The sequence below is a fragment of the Pseudogymnoascus verrucosus genome, assembly GCF_001662655.1.
Source record: "Pseudogymnoascus verrucosus strain UAMH 10579 unplaced genomic scaffold scaffold_65, whole genome shotgun sequence".
Taxonomy (NCBI): Eukaryota; Fungi; Ascomycota; class Leotiomycetes; order Thelebolales; family Thelebolaceae; genus Pseudogymnoascus; species Pseudogymnoascus verrucosus.
The window spans coordinates 138,403-155,429 of record NW_017263716.1 but is presented as its reverse complement, the minus strand read 5'-3'; the positions used below and the strand labels follow the sequence as shown (position 1 = coordinate 155,429).

The 17,027-nt window shown below is 46.3% G+C and overlaps 5 protein-coding genes across 5 annotated transcripts; 3 read left to right on the top strand and 2 right to left on the bottom strand.

Moving 5' to 3' along the window:
• Nucleotides 1–4,083: 4,083 nt before the first annotated feature.
• VE01_09554 (uncharacterized protein) lies at nt 4,084–5,810 on the bottom strand. The gene is made up of 3 exons (XM_018278967.2): nt 5,593–5,810; nt 5,163–5,532; nt 4,084–5,100 (listed from the first exon to the last, which is right to left on the bottom strand). The coding sequence occupies exons 2-3, from the start codon at nt 5,323–5,325 to the stop codon at nt 4,244–4,246; spliced, it is 1,020 nt and encodes a 339-aa protein (XP_018125987.1). The 5' UTR covers nt 5,326–5,532; nt 5,593–5,810; the 3' UTR covers nt 4,084–4,243.
• A 159-nt stretch (nt 5,811–5,969) lies between these two features.
• On the top strand, nt 5,970–8,221 carry VE01_09553 (uncharacterized protein; the record flags this gene model as incomplete). The annotated part of the gene is made up of 3 exons (XM_018278966.1): nt 5,970–5,976; nt 6,062–6,122; nt 6,178–8,221. The coding sequence occupies 3 exons, from the start codon at nt 5,970–5,972 to the stop codon at nt 8,219–8,221; spliced, it is 2,112 nt and encodes a 703-aa protein (XP_018125986.1).
• A 1,229-nt stretch (nt 8,222–9,450) lies between these two features.
• VE01_09552 (uncharacterized protein) lies at nt 9,451–12,758 on the top strand. Its single transcript, XM_059464076.1, has 6 exons — nt 9,451–9,897; nt 9,983–10,284; nt 10,355–10,897; nt 10,955–11,245; nt 11,303–11,620; nt 11,669–12,758. Exons 1-6 carry the CDS (start codon nt 9,582–9,584, stop codon nt 12,182–12,184), a joined length of 2,286 nt encoding a protein of 761 aa, XP_059319303.1. The 5' UTR covers nt 9,451–9,581; the 3' UTR covers nt 12,185–12,758.
• Nucleotides 12,759–12,882: 124 nt separating this feature from the next.
• On the top strand, nt 12,883–16,668 carry VAM6 (Vacuolar morphogenesis protein 6). The gene is made up of 4 exons (XM_018278964.2): nt 12,883–13,256; nt 13,312–15,699; nt 15,748–15,856; nt 15,913–16,668. Exons 1-4 carry the CDS (start codon nt 13,175–13,177, stop codon nt 16,565–16,567), a joined length of 3,234 nt encoding a protein of 1,077 aa, XP_018125985.1. The 5' UTR covers nt 12,883–13,174; the 3' UTR covers nt 16,568–16,668.
• A 10-nt stretch (nt 16,669–16,678) lies between these two features.
• On the bottom strand, nt 16,679–16,981 carry VE01_09550 (uncharacterized protein; the record flags this gene model as incomplete). The annotated part of the gene is made up of 1 exon (XM_018278963.1): nt 16,679–16,981. The coding sequence occupies one exon, from the start codon at nt 16,979–16,981 to the stop codon at nt 16,679–16,681; it is 303 nt and encodes a 100-aa protein (XP_018125984.1).
• Between the last annotated feature and the right edge of the window lie 46 nt (nt 16,982–17,027).

Sequence of the window (17,027 nt, the reverse complement as noted above, 5' to 3'; positions counted from 1 at the left end):
GACTTATTGTAGTAGACAGAACTGTATTTGCTTTGTGAAGTGTTTGAAAATCAGGTGGACTGCTGTTTAAGAATACCTTCTCAAAAATATCATACTCTGTAGGAGTATGTGGCCGTTCTACTACAACGTCTGTAGTAGGAAGCGTAGCTGCTCGAATGACTGTTTGCGGCTGGAATGGCTGTAGCCCACTCCCTCTCCAAGCAGAATTGATATTTGAAGTTGAAAAAGCAGCTGCTCTTGCAGTAATATATGCATCCATCCATTCTGACTTCTGTATACGTAGGAGTTGCGCCTCATTTAGGTGTGAGAGAGCAGTTGTAAGATGTTGCTTTAAGGGCCCAAAAATCGAAATATCAAGTGGCTGTAGAACATGAGATGTATGAGGAGGTATTATAAGGAGCGATATTCGATTTTGAATGCAGTGTGATATAAAGCTTCCACTTATATGGCTATCGTGGCCGTCGCAAATAAGGAGCCTTTGTTGTAGTTTTCCATTTTGTGTTGCTTTTGCTCTTGTAGAGGGCTCAAAAACGCGTTTTAGCCACTCTAATCCATGAAGATTGCTTGTCCATCCTTTTGTATTTGCAGAGAAGTGCCATTTTTGTATAACCTCCTTCGGAATCCAGCTTTGTAGGATATTCTGTCCTTTAAAGATAATAAGGGGGTCGATAGCTGTTCCGTCCATACAGATACATTCAACAGCAGACACCCATTCCTGTCGGCCAGGATGTGCTTGAAATCGCGTACGGAGCGTAGAGTCGACTATAATTCGTGTAGATTGCATAGTTCCAATTGAAAATCCAGTCTCGTCCATGTTATAAGTATTGTGTGTTTCGATTTTTAGCTCTGTTATAAGGCTCTTATACGCGTCAAACCACCCCTTTAACACCTGCTTTGTGACCCCATTCATCCTTTGTGCCTCAACTCTACGTCCTAACTTAACACGTAAGTTAGGATGCCTTTGAATGAATCGTGGAACCCACTCTTGCCCAAGAGGTAAGTTAGGAATTTGAGGTTGTAGTTGTTGAGTTTGTGGTTGTTGTTGTAGGTGTTGTTGTTGAGGCTGAAAAACGCGACACTTATTTGACCGGACTTCATCTGCAACCTCTCGTAGGATTCGATGGCTAGGTGCGTAGCCACTATTTGTAAGCTCCTTTATCCATTTTAATAAGGTACGCTCTTGATTTTTAGATAACAGTTGCTGTTTTTGACGCGCTTCTTGCCTTGAAGGCCGTTGTTGGCTAACGCGCTTACTGACAGTATTACGGCTTAACCCTAAGGCCTTAGCAGCCTCATATGACGACTTATACTTCTTATTTTAGATGCCTAGGATAGCTTCAGCTAATAAAGCTTCTAATTCCTTTGATTTTTGAGTTTTTTGACGCACCATAATTGATTCTAGGCAGTTAATAGAGTATAGTACATAACCACTCTCACTTTGGTAGGGTACAGCTCTAGGAAAGCGTCCCGTTACGCCATCCGTCCCGTTACGCCATGACTTACGTTAATATATACTTCTAGCCACTCTGCTTTTTGTATTCGTAGGAGTTGTGCCTCATTTAGGTGTAAGAGAGCAGTTGTAAGGTGTTGCTTTAAGGGCCTAAAAATCGAAATATTAAGTAGCTATAGAACATAAGATGTATAAGGAGGTATTATAAGGAGCGATATTCGATTTTAAATATAGTGTAATATAAAGCTTCTACTTATATGGCTATTGTAGCTATTACAAATTAGGAGCTGTTGCTATAGTTGTCTGTTTTGTGTTGCTTTTGCTCTTATAGAGGGCTTAAAAACGCGTTTTAACTACTCTAATCTATAAAGATTGCTTGTCTACCCTTTTGTGTTTACAGAGAAGTGCCATTTTTGTATAACTTCCTTTAGAATCTAGCTTTGTAGTATATTCTGTCCTTTAAAGATAATAAGAGGTTTAATAGTTGTTCTGTCTATATAGATGCATTCAATAGTAGACACCTATTCCTATTGGCTAGGATAAGCCTGAAAACGTATACAGAGCGTAGAGTCAACTATAATTTGTATAGATTGCATAGTTCTAATTAAAAATCCAGTTTCATCTATATTATAGGTGTTGTAGTTTTCGATTTTTTGCTCTGTTATAAGGCTCTTATACGTGTCAAACCACCCCTTCAACACCTCTTTTGTTACCCTATTCATCCTCTGTGCCTCAACTTTACGTCCTAACTTAACATGTAAGTTAGGATACCTTTAAATAAATCGCGGAACCTAATCCTGCCTAAGAGGTAACTTAGGAGGTATTTGTAGTTGTAGTTGTTAAGTTTGAGGTTGTTGTTATTGGTGTTGTTGTATATGTTGTTGTTAAGGCTAAAAAACGCAACACTTATTTAACTAGACTTCATCTGCAACCTCTTGTAGGATTCGATGGCTAGGTGCATAGCTACTATTTGTAAGCTCCTTTATCCATTTTAATAAGGTACGCTCTTGATTTTTAGACAATAGTTGCTGTTTTTGACGCGCTTCTTGCCTTGAAGGCCGTTGTTGGCTAACGCACTTACTAACAGTATTGCGGCTTAACCCTAAGGCCTTAGCAGCCTCATATAACAACTTATACTTCTTATTTTAGATGCTTAGGATAGCTTCAGCTAATAAAGCTTCTAATTCCTTTGATTTTTGACTTTTTTGACGCACCATAATTGATTTTAGGTGGTTAATAGGGTGTAGTAAATAACTACACTTACTTTGGTGGGGTATAACTCTAGGAAAGCGTCCCGTTACGCCATCCGTCCCGTTACGCCACGACTTACGTTAAGGCGCCGTGTATATGTTAAGTGTATATATATAGTAGGTGGCAATTAAGATGTTTTCCTAAATTAGGCGGTAATTTAGATGTTTTCCTAAAAATTAAAACTATGATCCCTTCTAACAATTAATAGGTAGATAGATAACGTAAGTCATGGCCTAACCGATGGTATGGCCTAACCGACTGTAAGTACCTTTACAGCTAACTTTGTATGCAAGAATACTTAATTTTCAAAATTTCAATTAATTAATAACGCCTTTAATAAAATTACTAGGGTTTATCCTTTTTATAGATAGGAAATATATATCACCATCTATTATATGCGAAAATGCTAGTAGCTCTAGCGTCCTTTTACAAAAGTAATTAAAGGTTTAAAGATTTACCATACAAAATATTTATATAGTAAATGTTAAATTGCTTATAACTCTCTCATAAGTTTAGCTTATAAGCTAGCATTTTTAAGTCTAACGTAAGTCGTGGCTATACCGGCTCAATGGCCATACCGGCTCATTTGCCAACCCCACTAAAAGTTAGTTAGATTTACATTACATGACCTACAATTGAATTCCTAATAACTTTTGTAATAAAAATAGTAGGACTTAACCTTCTTATATTAAGAGTCTTTATATACCTATACCTTATAATTAAAAACACTAGCATATAAGCTAGTGTTATAAGGAAGTTATTAACAGTTTTAGATTTGTTATACTAAATTTTTATATAATAAAAGTTAAAATCTTTAATAGCTTATGCAAAAAGAAGCTAGTGCTATTAGCGTTTTTATATATAGTATATAATAGTTTAAAGTTTCTATATATAAGAGGGACATACTCTAGCATTTTTATTAAAGGAGTTATAATATTCTGATTTTTTGTAAGTGTAAGTATCATTACATACAAACTTGTATGTAAAGGTACTAAAAGCCGGTATGGCCATTGAGCCGGTATGGCCACGACTTACGTTAATGTATATGTATATAAAGAATATTAGAATAAATAGGCTAGACCTTATAAGCTATATTGTAGAAGCTATGAAGAGTTAAAGTCTAGATCACGTGAGTTTCAACTTTGCGTAGTCGACTGGTTTAATGGGGTGGTAAACCCACTATGTCGGTTAGGCCATACCATCGGTTAGGCCATGACTTACGTTAGTATACGAAATATGAGACGATAAATATCACAGTTGTTACTAAATTTTCGAAAATATTTATATTGTCGGTGAACTGTTTCGAGATATCTGAAATGCCTCCTACAACAGAGTCATAAATGTAACGCCTTCAAATCACATATATAAGCACAATTTAATTGCCCGAATTGAGGTACGTTACAAGTTGGCAACTTAGCTGGCATATTAACTAATATTCTCTAACGGCAAAACGATAGATTGTGATGTGAATACAGCGTGCGTCAAGCATAGAAACATGTCATCAAATGAACTCAATGAGCTTTATTAACTAAGTTTTTTAGGCTAATTGATGCCATGAGTGCTGCCAAAAAGCTCGCTACCATCTTCGTTGGAGATTCTCCAATGGTTAGCAGCCACGAGAACAAACACCACAACCATGGCATCGGCACTTGTCGTAGTCCAGATACTTCGGTAGTTCATAAACATCCGAAGATATCCTCCAAATGGCTGGGGCAAGAACCGTAAAACCGTCCCTATAATCCCAGTTTGGCTGTCTTGTCCTCTGTCAAAGATAAACCGAGTGCCCTGTAGTATCGCTTCCACCGTCGCGAACACGTAAAATGCTCTCAGATCTACCACCTCACTACCGTACCTACGTTGGGTTTCGGTGCCAAATTTTGAATTGAAGGCGATGCATATGCCAAATCCCAAGGCAAAAATGGCGTGCACGATGCGCCATATATAAGCGGATGTCTTTACCGCTGGTGGTCCATTGGCGTCGCTCCCCGGAAACCCCATCGGTGGCAGGCCAGGGAAAGATGGCATAGCTCCCGGCTCACCTCCCGCACCTCCCATCATCTGTTGCAGCATAGCCATCATTGGATCATTGGCCGGATCACCGGTGCCATCAGGGTTGCCCATTGCCGCGAACGGGTTCGGTGGTCCACCAAATGGGTTGGATTGGGGCTGAGGACTCCCGTTAGGCGGGGGGAAGCCGAGCATCATGGCTCTAAGAGCCTGGTCGTCCAACTGACTTGGGTCCGATGACAGGCCGGGATATGGACGGTTGGGGTTTGGCGTAGCATTTTGGGAGCGGATATTCAGCGGTGGTTCGTAAAAGTGCTCGCTAATGTCAACTTCGTCCGGGTCCGCGTGAGAGACGGATGCTGCTTGGGGTGCTGCAGCCGCAGGCTTTACATCTGTCGCCACAGTTAGAAATAGAACGCTGCGCTGAATACTGCCAGTATGATTGCGAACGAACCTCGTTGTAAGCCACCACCCAGCCCTGTGATTTTGTTTAACCTCGACGTCCCTCCAGCTTTTATTTTAGCCTCACGACGTTCTCGGCGAATGCGAGCTTGTTCGGAAGCGCTGGAGGGAGGGGTTCCCCCTGGGGATGATGTCGTTGGTGGTGTGTCTGCCATATTCAAGCGTTGGCCCAGTGTGGTGCGACTGAGGTGTTGTGTGAACTTTCTTAACTCGACTGGTGGAAGGAAGCTAGGGTAGCGATGACGGGTCGTTGGCGAGGCTGAACTGTATTTTTGGACAGGCGGTCACGTGCTATGGGGTCGAAACCCCACAAAATGATGAACGGTGAAGGGCAAGGTACGAGGTGGAGTAGATAAACCAATCTATTCCACTCTGATCTTAGTCCCAAGCTTGAAACCGTCCTCAATCACATGCAAACTTACTTATAACTCAGTCCCATGACGACCCCACTGCCAACCACCCGCCTACTACCGTTTAACTAAGGAACGAAAGCGTAGTTTACTGTAGACCACCATACAGTTCTCTAGTATAAACATATATTCAGTAGTGCTATCCTCCTCAGTAGTGCCATCACTACTCATGCACATGCCCACCGCCTAACCTTCCAACTGTCTTGTCTGGCTCTACAAAAAAGTAAATGCTCTGCTGTGATATGGGAAGTCCTTTGTGATGGAATAATTGCAAGGTCAACCTACGGCCAGGGCAGGGAATAACTTCTTTTCTTTCCCTCCTTTTGCCACGTATAGCTACAGAACCAGGCACAACTGCTGGCCGTCCTCATTGAGAGCTGCTCGCCAGTATGATTGGTATGCATGCTCCAGCTTCACAAGCAAAGTTAAGAACCCCCAAGCTGACCTCATCGTTTTGACCACGTCCTTGGCCGGCCGTCAGTGCAGTTTCGCAAATTCCATGTGCTTGCAGTCGTTTCTTTCTGGTCTTTCTATCTCGCCAAGTAAGTCCTCGAGCCTCAACCCCCCGTTTCTATTCCTATACTAATACCGTGAAAGAGGAAACAAGCATGGACCTCCGAAACTCCGCAAGATCTCGAGGGCATGCTCTGGCCTTTTCACCCCGTGGCAAACAGTAATGATCACGCTGCTTTACCTGTACATTGCCCGCAATTTCGACTCTCTCCTCGATCTCGAATGCCCCGAGCCGCTTGCAAACCTCTATACTCGCTCTTACTTCCGCGCGACATGGGTGACGACCGCCCTCGATGCTGGGTTCTGGACTGCCATGCGCATCCGCAGGAAATGGCTACGGGACTTGTCAAGCATCATCTTCTCATTATACTACCTGATAGCGGCAGAGAGAGCCGACGAGAAAGTAAGGAAAGTGAGAGGGATGTTGACACTGGATCATCTCAGGGTGAGCTGGAACAAGGGCAATACACCATATCTCAAATTTGTCTCGGCATTGTTACGCCCACGACTTATGAAGTACCCACCGCGTGCGATACGCATACCACGACCCGGAGGGGAACCAGTGCAGGCATGGCTATATTTCGATGGGCCTCTGAGTGCACTCAAGAACCAAACCAAGATTGTCCTTGACGTTCCTGGTGGCGGGTTTGTCGCAATGGATCCACGAGCCCATGATGATAAACTAATTGCATGGGCTGGCAAAACCGGCTTGCCAGTACTCAGTTTGGATTATAAAAAGGCACCGGAGTATCCGTATCCTTATGCGCTTAACGAATGTTTCGATGTCTATCGCGCGATCATAGCTAGCCGTGGTAGACTTGTCGGCTTGTCTGGAGATGTGATGCCAAAAATCGTTATTTGCGGCGACAGCGCTGGAGGGAACCTTGCGACAGGAACAGTACTCAAAATTATCGAGCACTCTTTATCGACTTCCTCAGATAGTGAAGTTCCGCTGCCAATGCCCGAGGGCCTCGTTCTGATATATCCGGGTTTGGATTTCAATATTGTCAATTGGATGAGCGAGGAACATATGTCTCTCTTCAAAGACCGTCGAATGCGAAAGACAAATCGGGACATGCTGCGACTGAAGAGCATGCAATATAATCATCTTGCCGGAACTCCCCATCACTCTGAGGGCGAAGATTTTACAGCTCTATCTCCTAAAGTGCGTCCTAGATCGACTCCAGGCCCTGCTTCACTCTCCGAACATCCCAATTCCACCAATGAACCTGCAGTGCCGCCAACAGCCACACCGACACCAGGCACCAGTCTCGCGATTACGTCTATGATATCCTATATCAATGACCGTATCCTCGACCCCGCGACAATGAGATCCATGATATTGCTTTACGTTGGCCCGCACAACAGGCCGTCGTTCGCCGATGACTATTACCTTTCTCCCATCCTTGCTCCACCAGCGCTACTCGCTCGATTTCCAAAAACATACTTCCTCACCGGCGAGCGGGATCCTTTGGTCGACGACACCGTAATATTCGCAGGCCGGCTGCGGAAAGCCAAGGCCGAAGCCTACGAGAAGGAAAAGGAGAGGGGCGAGCATTTAGCAAAGGAATTCGACGACAGGGACGTGGTAGAGGTGGCCTTGATACCCGGCATTTCACATGGCTTTATGCAATTTGCCGCCGCCTTCCCCGAGGGTTGGAATCACATCTTCCGTTGCGCGCGCTGGATTGATGAGCTCTTTGAGCATTCCGATGCAAACGACAAAATGAAAGCCACCACATCTAGCACACTGGGTTCTGGCATTAAAGCGACGAGCTTGCGCCGTCAGAGCGAAAATTCTAAGTATGGTAAAGGGAATAGCGCGAACTATCACCATAATCGCACCGAATCCTCTGGCGACGAAGCCTTGGAAATGAGGATGCCATTGACTGCGAGATTAAGGGCCGAGCAAGAACTAAAGGAACGCCTTCTTCAGGAGACCTTGGGCGGGGTATCGGATGAGGGCGCAACGAGGGGCAGGAGGACAGGCAGAGACAGGGGAAGATTGACACGCAAGAAGAGTTCAGTCAGCTTGGCAAGCGAAGACGATCTGCTTGGGAGACGAATGCTGGGACTAGTCAGCGGACTGACTAGCATGGGAGAGGGAAATACCAATGGTGATATTTAGAAGCAAGGGAGGAAGGATGTATCATTTCAATGCCAAAGCCAATAAATAGTATTGTACAGCTTATATAGTGATAACTTCAGAGTAGATTCAATTAAAATATTGTAAATATGTTGATAATCTAATAATTCTACAACTTGCTTCACGTTTCCAGTCGAGAAACCGATATAGCAATTTGCAGGATAAAAAAGGCATGTTGGCAATAGTATGAAAGGACCTCTACGCCCATTTTGCCACGAAGGCTGGACGTCGCGGTGAGTAATCTGTGCATTGGTCTTCTTGCACGCAAAAATAGGCCTATACCATAGGTTGAACCGATCCACGAAGGAAAGGAGGTAAGGGCCAGAGTGTTTGGCAAGTGAATTCTACAATGAAGGCGAGACCCAAAGAAATTTCCTACCTGTATTCGAATGGAGCTTCGTCACTGTGGCAGATGAACCAACAGTGAAAATACTGCAAATAGAGCGAGAAGCCTAGTGTGCTGTTAGTGAAACTGATCCATCTAGACACTTTTTGAAACAATGGTTATGTTGTTCATGTTCAGACATCCAAGGAAGAAATGCCCCTCATCTGCTTCGAAATAGGTTCAAATGAAGCTCGAGTAGAAACTGCGAATGTGGTACGGTTTTCATCATGACATGGTAGGGAATATAACAGAATAAAACTTCGTATCACTAACCTTTTGCGTCCATTATGGAATTCGAGAGCAACCGCATCGAGGTACAGGCAACCTCAAGAAGGGTATAGAACCCCGATTGGATATATTCGAAGGAATTTTGTAAAAAATTGCTCTAGGGTCGTAGCAAGTTTGGATTCGCAATAGAAAAAATACTGTACTGTTTCCAAGTTAGTTACCTGGTAAGCCCAAGCAAGATGATATGGTTGAACAATTGCAGATGAATTGTTGATCTGGGTCAGACAGAATGTACTGGCAAGTAGCAGGTCAACCATGTCTGGAAGACCCAATGTTTTAATCATGGTCGATTAATTCTGGGAAAGAAGACAATATAATATTGCTCTCATCATTCCAGATCATAAGGAAAAAGGGAAGGGCGAGGTATAAAAAGATCACATACCCGTAGCTCAGACGACGATTGGATAGCCTCACATGCTTGACACCAGTTCCAGTTATGGTACTGGATGATGCTGAACAGAATTGGTTGTGGTAGTAGAAAGAAAAATTATCTGCGGCAAGGACGATTTATATTTGGTCCCATCAAAACTCGCTTAAAAATCACTAGGACGTGCCTGGAGCCACTTACCACTCCAGCCACATGTCACGTGAGACAATCTATTCGCATCGTCGGATCGCCTTCAGGACATCAAGAGGGTCTCCGTTCACGGGCGCGCAGTGGGAACCACAATGATGACGAGCGTCGCGCAATCGTACTCTCCACATCCGACTGGATTGCCACAGCATCCAGGAGTTGCACAGGGGCATCAGATGGCCGGAGTGCACACCCAGCAAGGCGGTCCACCGGGTCCTGGAATGCCTCAACAAGCCTTCCATATGGGTGTTTCTGGGCCAGGAGTTCCACAAGTCAGTCAACCAGGGACAATGATGTCTGGTATGTCTCCGGGGGTCAATGGTCCTGGTGGACCGAATGCGCACGCTTTACAGCATTTAACACCAAGCCAAGCCATGTATCAACAGCAACAACAACAGCCGCAGATGGCCTGTACGTCTACCCTTTGATTTCCAGACACCGCGACTCCCTTACAAGTCACCGCAGAGAAAGACTGTCAAGCTAATGTGCGTCACAGTTGCCACCCCGCAAATGCAGCAAATGGCACAACAACACCTTCTCCAGCAGCAGAACCAAGCGCGCCAGGCGCAAGCCGCCCGAAACGCGATGATGGCCCAGCAGTATAATAGCGGCATGCCAATGAATATGGTGAACGGGATGAGCCCTGGCTTAAATGCTGCGCAATTTGCTGCAATGCGCCAGGCTGTCCCGAGAGGGATGCAACCGGTTCCGCTCCCTCAACACCTTCAGCAACAACAGCAACAGGCGCAAGCCTTGGAACAACAGCAGGCCCAAGTGCAGCAGCACCAACAGCACCAGGCATGTAACCTGTTCTTTTACATACTGCGAAAAAATTAAGCGCAACAGCTAACATGAATTCGTGCTATAGCAGCTCCTAGCCATGCAGCAGTTGCAAAACTCGGGGGCTCACAACGGAGGTCAAGGCCAACCTAGCCAAATGAACCCCCAGCAACTTCAAAGTCTCCAAATAGCCGCAGCTCAGCAGCAGCAACATGCACACCAGCAACAACAACACCAGCAGCAACAGCAGCACCAGCAACAACAACACCAGCAACAACAACACCAGCAGCAGCAGCAGCAACAGCATCAGCAGCAACAACAAGCCGCAGCCGCAGCCGCAGCCGCAGCAGCAGCCCAGCAACCTCAAACCCCAGCCCCGCAGAATCAACAGGGGCCTCAACCTCAGCAACAACAGCAGCAGCAGCAGCCTCCGACACAGCAGCAGCAACCTCCACCTCAGCAGCTGCAGCTGCAGCAGCAGCAACAACAGCAACAGCAGCAACAACAACAGCAGCAGCAACAGGCAGCAGCGGCGGCGGCAATGATGCAAGCTCGACCACGGAATCAAATGCTAAAAGGCCAATGCCTACTGAGACTGATGCAATTCGGCGATCACCTCAGCCAGTTTGTGGTAAGTGGAAACCAACCATATATTGAACTTAATCAACTTATTAAACTGAACGCGCAGGCAACTAAACAACAGAGCGATCTCAGTTACTGGACCAACTTTGTGGAGACTTTTTTCTCTCCTATAGGGGTGTTGCGCCATTCAGTGTGGATTGTCGACGAGCAAACTACGAAGCAGTATGAGATCACTTTTCCAGCGCTGGCGAGGTACTTTTGTACACATTTTGAGAGTGGGGTGAAGAATATGCAGTTGATTATGGAAAAGGGGACCGAAAAGGAGCTCCCAAATCACTGCAATTATATCTCGAGTGAGAAGTCGAGTTTCATTTATTGGTTCGAGAACGGCTCACAAGTAAGTGCAAACAAATCGGGTTGAATTCGGTGTTCCTATGGGTCTAATCAAATCTAGTTGGTTGCCAATGGAAAGCTGAAGGCTCAGTTCGATGCCAACCAGATGATTGAACTATTAGAGTTTGAAACCAACAACCACGAAGAATACCTCCCACGAACCAAGGTAGTCGATGCAGCACGGCCACTCCACGAATGGCAGAAAGACTGGCAAAAAATAAATGCGCCAGCTGATGGTAAACAATCTCCAGAAATTAACAAGAAGGGGAAAGCAAGGCCGTTGAAATCACCACCCAGTCAACCGCCAGACATAGATATCCCGGATTCAAAAGTTAAATTGAATATGGGCATCACACCCAGTGTCTTCCGCTTCCTCGAGGTAAGTCGATGTCATTCGCGTTTACAACCATGTACTAAGAGTAAGCAGTTGGCAGAAGTCATGGGTCAGATGAACCCCCTCTTCTCCTATTCGCATCAACATTCGTCTCTTGCTCCTTACTCTGCCCTTGATCAATACGTTGCGCACGTCTCGCAAGCTGCTTCCCTAAACCCATCTACCCTCCCTCCGGGATCAAGGACCCCATCTTTAAACGCATTTACACTATCGAGCCCAGCGGCGGCTCAGATTTCGCTACCGGATGGTACAAACCCAATGCAAAATATGAACATGGGGTCCGGGAATATGCAGCCTACAGCAATGGCATTACAGCAGTCCCAGCAAGGAAGTAGCAGTGGGGTATCTGCAAATACAAGTCCGAATACCAGCAACAAACGCAGGAGGCCCAGTGAGGAGATGAGTCATATTAATGGCGCTGCGGCAGGAAAACAAGGGGGTGTGGGTCAGGCCGGGGGTCAAACTCAAGGCCAGGTAGCAAATACTGGCAGCAAGGTTAAACCCAGTCCTCGGATTGGTGGAAAGAGACAAAAAGGGGGACCTGCATGATGTGCGGGCGAAGTCAGAGCGCGGATAGCAATAGCTTCATGGGCAGTAGCGGCTCATTGTTAGAGATTGCGGGCGGAGATGTGGCAAATGATTGATATACAGGTGCGGCACAGGCGTTTTATTTGGTCTCTGTTTGTTTGGGTTGGCTCAGACGGATGGCGATGGTGTGGCTACTTGGCGCTTATATTGTTTGTATATCACCGATTAGGGCTGCTATGGGCTTGGGCAAGACAGCTGGCGTTGGCGGAAATGGAAAGGATAATCGGTTGCATCTGGACTTGGGCCAGGTCGAAGAGAGAACACGCGCAGATATCCCATCGCTCTCATCGCAATAATTATGGATTAGTAGCGTGGCAACATCACTGTTAACATGGTTTAGATCTGACCATAAGCGATTGACTCGAGATTAGGCACCTTTATACCATCTGATTGTTTATGAGTTTGACACTCCATCTCGTGATATTTGTTTGCTTTTGATAATTGTCTACTTTGAGCCTGGCAAGAGCAGCTTTTAGTTTGGCTCGCTCTAACGTATTTCAACGAGTTGGTCTGGTATCTCAACCTAAATGAAAACACACATCGATTCAGCTTGTCTTGTAGTAATATTCTTAAAACGCGGATACTTATGTGCAAAGGATATGAGAAGTAATGTTATCGAGGCGGGAAAACCTGATAAATTCAAAAAGAACGCCCGAAGGCTATGATCGATAGCCAGTTTAATATTGTTCAAGTCTCGGTGAAACCAGGTGTTGGCACAGGGTGATAGAGCTTAATTAGGATTAATCCTGGTTAGCGTATGGCGGGTCTCGCCAGCGTCCCATTCGCCTCGGCAACGTCATTGGAGCTTCCCAACGATAAGGAGTGTACCTTTGCGCCTCGCCATAAACAAACAGAAACATACTCACCATGATACAGCAACAATAACCGTATACTTTCGATGATCGTGCTGCTGGGCGTCTATATCAAGTGTCTAAAGGCTGGCATAACGCCATGCTATCCGCCTTTATAGCTCGGCCTATAGTCGAGCTCAAGGCACGAGATAAGTCGAAAATCGAATCCATACTCGCATATGGTTGGGACTACCTGATAACCCCCCCCATATCTATATGTTACTAACATATCGATAGGTGACAGGTTAATAGTTGGACTAAGTACCGGCAGCCTTCGAATATATCGGGTGAACGAGCCTACAGTCGACGTCCAAAACCACAATGGAGAGGGACCCAGTTCGGGGGAGCCTACGGCGCCCTCGACCGCAAAACCGGTAGACCTCCTTCGTGAGCTGGAGAAGTTCTCACCAAGGGCAATTGAGCAGTTGTCAAGAATTAAAGAGGCCAACATACTTATTTCCCTTTCGAACTACGTCGTCTCCATCCACGACCTGAAAACATATGAGCTTCAGGAGCAACTTCCGAAGACTAAGAACGCCACAACCTTCGCGATCACGTCAAATATCGTGAAGGATACCACCACCGGAATACCTGAGATCATATCTAGACTAGGTGTTGCTGTGAAACGGCGACTCCTCGTATGGTCATGGCACGAATCGGAGCTGTCGCCAGACATTGTCGAGATCACTCTTGCTGCCTCTATTCGTACACTGAGTTGGGCATCTGCGACAAAAATAATATGTGGTATGAACACTGGATACGTAATTGTTGATATCCTTAGCCAGGAAATCGAAGACATTGTGGGACCGGGAGCTATCGGTGGCCCCGGAGCCTCTGATGTTGGCCGATTCGGGGGTGTTGGGTCGACCAGTATGGGATACATGGGCCTCGGCGGATACACGCCCAAACCTCTCATCACTCGCCTTAGAGATGGTGAAATATTGTTGGCCAAGGATATCAACTCCTTATTTACAGATACATCCGGAAAGCCACTTGAAAAGAGGCAAATCCCGTGGCAGCAAGCGCCAGAGTCAATAGGATATTCCTATCCGTATTTGCTGTCGCTACAGCCGGCATTAAAGGGGGTCCTTGAAATACGAAACCCCGAGACCCTATCGGTCCTCCAGCAAGTGAGTTTGCAGAGCGCGAGTATATTGCACTTTCCCCCGCCAACAGTAAGCCTTTCACATGCTGGCAAAGGGTTCCATGTGGCCAGTGAACGATGCATCTGGAGAATGGAAGCTACGGATTACGATTCTCAAATCACTGAGTTGGTTGACGGCGGCCAATATGATGAAGCGATTACGATTCTGGACACTCTGGAGGATGCTCTCCTACAAGATAAAGAGGGACGTTTACGAGAGATAAAAATGCAGAAGGCGCAGCTCCTATTTGACCAACGAAAATATCGTGCTGCCCTTGGACTCTTTACAGAAGTATCTGCGCCCCCAGAAAGAGTCATTCGGCTGTATCCCAAAGTCATCGCCGGGAGCCTGTCTACTATCCCTGATCCTGAGGAGCCTGAAGGCGAGGGTGACCACGATGAGGATGGTAAAGGTCAAGACGACCAAGCAGCAGATCTATCAACCGTGGGATCACCCATGAAAGGCTTTGTTAATAGTTTTATGAAACAGCACAAAAAAACTCCCTCCGACACCGCATCAATAACGTCCCTTAAGCCTGGCCAAAAGGGCGACTCTGACAGTAGCGAAACTGCAAGCGTTAAGACCAAGCAAGCAGAAGATGGCCCACTGGAAGGGAAGGATTTGGTATCTGCTGTCCGTGAGCTCAACGCGTTCCTGGTCGATACTCGAACCCGTCTACAACGATTTATTGAACCGGGGGGCGGGGGATTGAAAATCCATCCAGCCAGTGCTCAGAATGGGACTTCTAAGGCGGCATTCGAGTCTCTACTTGTGTCCCCTTCTTCCTCAGAAGACACCGAGATCGAGCAGAAACTGATTGAGACTGCCAAGCTGGTGGATACGACTCTTTTCAGATCATATATGCTCGTCCAGCCTTCTCTCGCTGGGTCACTATTTCGTCTGCCCAACTTTTGTGAACCGGATGTGGTTAATGAGAAATTACTTGAAAATAACCGCTACAACGACCTTGTGGACTTCTTCCACGGAAAAAAACTACACCGAGAGGCTCTAGAACTTCTAAAGAGGTTCGGGGAGGCCGAAACATCAGAAGAACCGGGTCCTACTCTTCAAGGGCCTCAAAGGACTGTTGGATACCTCCAGAATTTGCAGCCCGATGCAATTGATCTCATCCTTGAGTTTGCCGAATGGCCGCTACGAACTGACCCGGATCTCGGAATGGAGGTCTTTCTTGCGGATACCGAGAATGCGGAGACCTTGCCGCGAGATAAAGTCGTGGATTTCCTGGAAGGTATTGATACCAGCCTCGTTGTAAAGTATCTGGAGCATGTGATCAATGAACTCAATGACCTCACACCAAGCTTTCACAACCGGCTCGCCAATGCGTACATACAGGGGTTGTCAAGTCGAAAGGACAGAGATTCCGAGAGCTGGAAGACTCTAATGCAGCAGTGTCTTGCCTTCTTACGTTTGAGTAAACAGTACTCTCCTTTGAAGGCATTTGGATCAATACCCCGCGATGGTACGTAACCACGAGCATAATTCAAACATGGTACTAATTAAAAAGCAGACCCTGACTTCTACGAGGCCCAAGCTGTAGTTCTCAGCAGCATGGAGCAGCACAAGCAAGCTTTGGAGATCTACGTATTTAAAATAAAGGATTTCGAAAAGGCTGAAAAGTATGTGATTGACTCCTTCCCTCCCTTTAATAACTAATCTCATTCGATACGTTTAGTTACTGTAATTCTGTTTACCTCCAGTCTGAATCTTCCGACTCATCTACCAACCGTCTTGAATCGACGTCAAATTCCACCGACTCCTCGCCATCAATATACCATACCCTCCTATCACTGTATCTCACACCTCCACCACCCCAAGAGCCAAACTGGGTGCCAGCGCTTGATCTCCTTTCCAAGCATGGCTCGAGGCTTCCCGCATCAAACACATTAACATTAATCCCCGCCAACCTTCTGGTTAAAGATTTGGAAAGCTACTTCTGTGGTCGGATACGTGCTGCGAATTCGGTTGTAAACGAGGCACGAGTTGTCACTGGCCTGAGGAAATCCGAGGTGGTCAGGGCTCAAGCATGTCTTCTCCTGGGAGAGGATGACGAGAGCGGTGGAAGAGCAGACTCGAGTGGTTCTTTCAATGCAGTCGGAACTGGCAGTGGTAGAAACCGTCATGTTGTTGTTGGTGAAGAACGGGTGTGCGGGGTGTGTCACAAGCGCCTGGGTCGCAGTGTTGTCTCTGTGCTGCCGGACAACACGGTTGTTCATTATGCTTGCTCGAAGCGTGCGGTGCAACGGGGTGTGAACCCTGACGGCGGGCTGGGTTCTTTGAAGAGGAATGGAGGAAGTGCTGCGCGCGGCCTCAATAGAACAGTTTCATGACGCGGTGCGTTATTGTATAGGGTATATAGTGAATCGCCGAGCAAGAGCAGAGATAATGCCATGCCGAATTGAAGACAAGTATGCGTATGCATGAGACGGAGTGAACTGCTTTTAATCCTCCTCCATGACTTCCTCGCCGTAGTTCTCCTCTTCTGCGATCTCGTCAACTACGCCCTTCCTGGCCGATGCAGCCAAGTCAGAGGCTTGCTGAGCCTTATCATTCTCCATTCGGGCCGTCAGCTCTGCATTGATCAGGTCTTGCAGTTTGCTGGTTTCACTTCGGAGGGCAGAGAGGTAACCGGTGCGTTCGGAGGTGGTATTTGAGGTTGAGAACGGTATTTCGGCGGTGTGTGAGAAGGTCGGGTTTGTTGGAGAGTTATAAGTGGCACGAAGGGTCTGGGATGAGTCTGCCATTGCGAGCTGCTTGTCTGTGAAGGTTGTCTGAGAATATTAACAGCTG